The sequence below is a fragment of the Humulus lupulus genome, chromosome 4, assembly GCF_963169125.1.
Source record: "Humulus lupulus chromosome 4, drHumLupu1.1, whole genome shotgun sequence".
NCBI lineage: Eukaryota > Viridiplantae > Streptophyta > Magnoliopsida > Rosales > Cannabaceae > Humulus > Humulus lupulus.
Window position 1 is genome coordinate 25450231 of NC_084796.1, and position 6158 is coordinate 25456388.

Below are 6158 nucleotides of genomic sequence, written 5' to 3' on the forward strand. Positions count from 1 at the left end.
CTATCCTAAAAGGCATGTATTCGATTCTTGGCAACTACAATTGATTCAATTTTTTTTTTATAGAGGTGTAGAGAAAATGTATAATGAAAACATTCATTATAAATCTAGCTATAAAAGTAAGACATCTTGTGTAGAGAAAGATTATATGTGAACCTTCGTTAAAATCTAGGTATAACAATAAGATGATTAATAAATAAATAAAAATTAAAATGATTATCTAAAAGAAATTTCTTCCATTCTTGTAGTACGGTATGAGGTCCATATACAATGTAATACTGCACTGCGAACCCTCTTCCACTTCCTACCAAACAATAAGGAAATGTACTACAAAAACTGGGCCATTATTGCCATCCTACTAAGTCCCTAAGAACAGGCCCACTATCTGTGCCCAGCTTAGAATAGTTTGGGATGCTAGACTATCCAATCTTAATGGGTTTGAAATCATCTTCCAGATAGACTATTCATAAACCGAAATCCTTAAACCCTCAAACTCTCAAAAACCTTTTCTGATTCAGTACTGAACTAAGCATGAGCGGAAAAAATGGCTTCCCTTGTTAGTAGTCAAAGTTTCTGAATATTAACAAGGCACTGCCATATTCAGCTGAGATTTCAATGGTAAAAGAGCAAGAATCTAATAAGAGTACAGCTATGGCGAACGGTGTCATGAGTAGAGGAAGCGAGAACGAAATCAATTCAGGTATTTTACTTGCGAGAATTCTTATATGGTGAGAAATTTAAAGTATTCTTATGATGGTTTTTGTAATACTAGTACTCACCGATTAATTTCTAGGGATTTTTGATAAATCAATTTGGGGAAACTTGGGTACTGGTATTGGGGAAATGAAGGCTGAAAAGAATCAGCCATTAATCGAGTATGAATGAACCGAGCTAGGGCTGTATTCAACTCTTTTGGACTTGCCCATTTGCTCCTCTCGACTCGGTTCAGCTCCATTAATCGACCGATTTGTTCCCAGGTGACTCAGTTCTCTCACTACTTTCTGTCTACTTCAAATCAACATTTTAGTTCTCTTCTCGTCAATACCTATCCAAGGCTTTTCTTTTGTTCCAAGACCCACTCTGTGGTGGAACTCGTGTTGGGTAAAGATTGGTGTTCTGAGTTGGAGAACGAGTTAGAGAATTTTAACCAAGAGTGGACTCACGGGACAGTCATTTACGTTTTGAGGAGTTTGGACAAAGACCCACAAAAAGCTTCGGATTTCTTCTTCTGGGTTTGTGAAAAACGTGGGTTTAAACCGAATTTTTTGATATATAAGCTGGTTCTTAGAATTCTTGCTCACAAGGAATCAATGAAACGCTTTTGGATTGTGCTTATGAGAATGAAGATTGCAGGGTTGTACATTGATGAGGAAACTTATTTGGAAATTCTGTTGCAACTGAGAAAGAAAAACTTGGCAAGTGATGTTGCTTTCCTGACCCAATTTTACAATTCAACTATTCAAGAGAACGCCATGGATGGTGTTGTGAAGAAGTTTGTAAATATTATTACGGGATCAAGCTGGGGCTACAGGGTTGAGAGACAATTAGAGGAGCTCAATGTCGTCTTCTCAGATAGTATTGTAGTAATGGTACTGAAGGAACTTAGAAAGTACCCATTAAAAGTGGCAAGGTTTTTCCGTTGGGTTGCTCAATTTCCAGGCTATAAACACAACAGTGTTACATATAATGCATTTGCTTGGACACTTGCTCGGCCTGGCAAATATAAAGAATTTTGGAATGTGATAGAGGAAATGAAAGGTATTGGGCATGAAATGGACATTGATTCTTACAGAAAGATTTCAAGGCAGTTCTTGAAGCACAAAATGATGGTGGACGCTGTGAAACTTTATGAGTATGTAATGGATGGCCCATATAAGCCCTCGGTTAATGATTGCTGCAGGCTTTTACGCAGCATCTCAGTAAGTTATAATCCAGACCTGAATTTGGTGTATAGAGTTCTAAAGAAACTTGAGAATACTGAATGTACCATTTCTAAGACTGTTTATGATTGGATTCATAGGTCTTTGGCAAGTGCGGGAAGATTTAATGAAGCAGAGAAGATAGTAAAGGTCATGAGAAACGCAGGATTCGAGCCCGACAACATCACATACAGCCAGGTGGTCTTTGGTCTTTGCAAAGCAAAGAGACTTGAAGAAGCCTCTAAGATCCTGGTTGAGATGGAAGAAAGTGGATGTACGCCAGATATTAAAACTTGGACCATTTTAATTCAAGGTCATTGTGTTGCTGGCGAAGTCGACAAGGCATTAGTTTGGCTTTCAAAGATGATGGAAAAACATCTTAATGTTGATGCTGATTTGTTGAATGTTTTAATAGATGGCTTCCTTTGTCAGAGGAAGATAGAAGCTGCGTATACTTTTTTGATAAAGATGATAGATAAACTGGGCTTAAGACCCTTGCAGGTTACATACAGAAAACTCATCGAAAAGCTGTTACGAGTGAGGAAATTTGAAGAAGCATTGTTCCTACTTCGGCTAATGAAGCAAGAGTACCAACCCTATCCGGATCCATTTTCTGACTACATATCCAAGTTTGGTACTGTTGAGGATGCTGTTCAATTTCTCAAGGCATTGACTCTCAAGGATTATCCATCCCCTTCAGCCTTTGCTCATGTTTTCAGATCATTACTTCGAGAAGGCAAACACTCTGAGGCCAATGATCTACTTTGCAAGTGCCCTCATAATATTCAGCAAGATTTTGAAATTTGCAGAATTTTTGGCTCTATTCATAGAAAGTCTGCAATTGTAGAACAATGTGCAGATGGATTAAATTTGTAACATCTGATTAAAATAAAATATAATTTGATTTACAACTACGTTGGTAGAAATATTTATTACTTGTGTACATTAAGAATATCATTTAGCTCAGACTTCAGATATCTTTTTGCCTCCATCTCTTCTGCTAGATGGCTTACAATTGCAAGTGATTACCAAAAAAGGGTTGGGGTTTCAGCTTTTGATTGCTAATATGTTGAGAAGATTTAGGATATGCTAAACTTGTAAAAGTTGTACACAAAAATGATATACAATTATATGTAATTAAATCATTAATATTGTAAAATGATATTACAATTTTTTAAATAATGTGATTGAAATTAATTATACATTATCATGCATAATTTTTGTTGTATCCTTACTGTTACTTATTAATTATATAGTGTGTATATCGGCATTGACAAATGCATTAAAATTTTCTAACTATTTTTGTTGATGTTGTTTTTCGTCAATTTCTGGTTAACCTCGTCCTTAGCCAATTTATCGAGATCATCCTCTTCGAGCCTGCAATGCCCAGGTTCGAACCTTCCTGACTGGTGCTTGGTCGCCAATAAGAACAAATCAGGAAATTTATACAAGTGTCGAACCCTTGTAGTTGATCAGTCGTGGCTTCGAGCTTGAATTGTAACCTCAGAACACCTTCGAGACCATGTGTAGCTTCGAGCTTACCAATTCCATCGTCGTATGACGTGGCTTCTGAGACTTTATGATGAATTGATACTTGCTTATTTCAAGCTTACATTTTACGAGTCTATCTTTCGAGACCATAATTTATATTCTCGAAATTTGGATGTAACATTTTGCCTCCTCAAAAGTGTTGGTTCGAATCCTATGAGAAGGAAACTTTTGAACTTCTCCTTTCGAAAAACATGCCACCTACCATACTCGAGTATGGACACGCGTCACTTAGGGATTGCACATTCAGAGTACTTGAGTACCCTCTTTCTCCGTGCATGTCCATTCCAATTCGCCGCCAATATTATAACCAAACCCCACGTGTAACGTCCCAAATTTCTTAATAAGGCTTAGGGCCTTGATTATGGGGCTAGGATGGAAAATTATGGAATTATGTGATTATATGATATTTATGTGTATTATTATGTGATTAAGTGAGTTATATTATAATATGACTTGTTATGCATGTTTAGATGTATTAAATATGCATGTGGGCCCATTTCTGTTTAATTGGGAAATTTTTATAATTTGGCCGTTTTGGGTATATTTTTCATATATGTGATATATGTGTGAGACCACATTATTATGTGAGTATGTTTGGGTTACTCGGCACGAGACGATCCGAGGAAGCAAGCTAGTGGGAAAGTCACAACGGGATCCATACTTGACTCAGAGTGAGTCAAGTGGTATTTTGGGTATTTAGTACATTACCAGGTTATTGAGTAATGGAAATAATTATTTGATGATATATTGTGAGTGAGTTAGTGAGATCAGGAGGAAATTCTAGGAATTTTGACTATTTTACCCTCGGGGGTGTTTTTGGGACCCCGAGCAATTGGATTTGCTTGAGGTTACTTAAGCTCGAAGTAACCTGTCAGAAACATAAAAGAACGTTCAGTACGTTCTCTCTCTCTCTCTCTCTCTCTCTCTCTCTCTCTCTCTCGTTCTCTTTTTGACGCCCGTTAGCATTTTCGAAGGAAACTCGAGTTTCAGGACTCAGATTCAAGCAAGGATCGAGGCATAGCAATTCTAGGGAAGATTAGAAGCTTATTATCCAGAGGATTTAGTTGGGAAACGACTCAATCGGAGGTAATCCAAGTTTTAAGTTTTCAAGTTTTTAATGGATTTATGTTTTGATGAGTTTTTGGATGATTTGAGACTTGGGTTTTAATGGTTTTGGATAATTGGGATGTTTGAGAACTTTGTTTTTGGGATTTGGATATGTTTGGATAGGTTAGTGGAAGGTTTTTAAATGAAGAAAACGAGGAAAAATGGCTGGGTTGAGGTCGGGCCGCGGCCTAGGCTTGACAAAGATGATGGAATTGGGTGATAGGCAGATAGGGCCGTGGCGTGATGGGCCCAAAACGGGTATGCTTTAAATATTTATAAATTGCAAACGCACAAGTCGTTCATATAAAATAGTGATCGTGTAAGCAAGGATGTCGAACACAAAGGAGTTATCTAAAATTGAAAAGAAAACTATTTAAACCAAAATTAATAAATTCTAACCTAGCTCCAAAGATTGATGAGAATTTGTGACAAAAAAATTAAATAAGGGACAATAATAAAGAAATTAAAGACAATATATAAACATAAATTAATAATAGAAATCAAGATGGTAAAATAAGATTATTAAGGATTAGAATCCACAAAATATAAGTTCAATAATATTTATAAGTACATTGATTCCCAAGTTTTAGTGATAGTTAAAATAAATCAAACTATCATTTTCCAAATAGATTTATAATTTTAAGCACAAATTACTTCTAAAAAGATAAAAAATTTCTTCACTTTTCAAAATTATAATTTCAAAGCATTTAGTGTAAATCAATCTAATGAAATAACAAATAAATCAATGAACATTATTTATAAGGCAAAACATAATATTTTTGTTCTAAGCATGGATGTGTATAATTTAATGACACATCTTACACAAAGAATATTATGTTTTTGCACTAATGAAGAACAAAGTGTAAATATGAGCTAACAATCCAAAATACATGATATTTAAGATGAAAGAAGATATTTGAAGAAGAAAATCCATAAACTTTATTGCACAAAATGGAAAATCAACACAAAACATAAATACTATCTAGTTACATATTGTTTCATCATCACCTTAATAATCTTAAAAAGATTAGAAACTCATAACTAGAATAGCAAATACAAACTAAAAATTACAAAAAATAGGAAAATTTGGAGGAGAAACCCCCAAATTTTTCCTCTAAAAATACATAGAAAATAACCAAAAAGAAGAAGAAGATGAAGAGAATAGAGAGGTTTTGAAATGTGGTAAGTGTGTAGTATGGTCACCTCCTCCCCAATTAAGCCACTAAACTCTCTTATTTATAGCAAAAAAAAGTGTATTAAAATAATCAATTTAATTAATTTAAATTGATTAAATTAATTATAATATGGCAAATATGAGTAAATTATAGGGTCTAATAATGACATTTTTGGGTAAAATGTGTAGAAAGTGAGGTAAAAATGTGATATTTTTAGACAAGGGGACAAAGTTGAAATTGTTGGGCTAAAAAAAACACAAAAGAGGCAGCTTTGTGGCAATTGGGATTGCTGGGCCGAATGAATGCATTGGCCCGTGGGGTGTACGGCTGGCTAGGAGATGTGCTTCGGAAAGCAGCAGGCGTGGAGAGAAGAAGGTGGCTTGGAAAGTGCTGAATGGATAAGGAAGGA

At 35.3% G+C, this 6158-nt stretch overlaps 1 protein-coding gene across 1 annotated transcript; it reads left to right on the forward strand.

The window, feature by feature from the left end:
* The first annotated feature begins 316 nt into the window (after window positions 1-316).
* Window positions 317-2893, forward strand: LOC133830226 (pentatricopeptide repeat-containing protein At3g48250, chloroplastic-like). Its single transcript, XM_062260157.1, has 2 exons — window positions 317-697; window positions 791-2893. Exon 2 carries the CDS (start codon window positions 879-881, stop codon window positions 2790-2792), a length of 1914 nt encoding a protein of 637 aa, XP_062116141.1. The 5' UTR covers window positions 317-697; window positions 791-878; the 3' UTR covers window positions 2793-2893.
* The last annotated feature ends 3265 nt before the right edge of the window (window positions 2894-6158 follow it).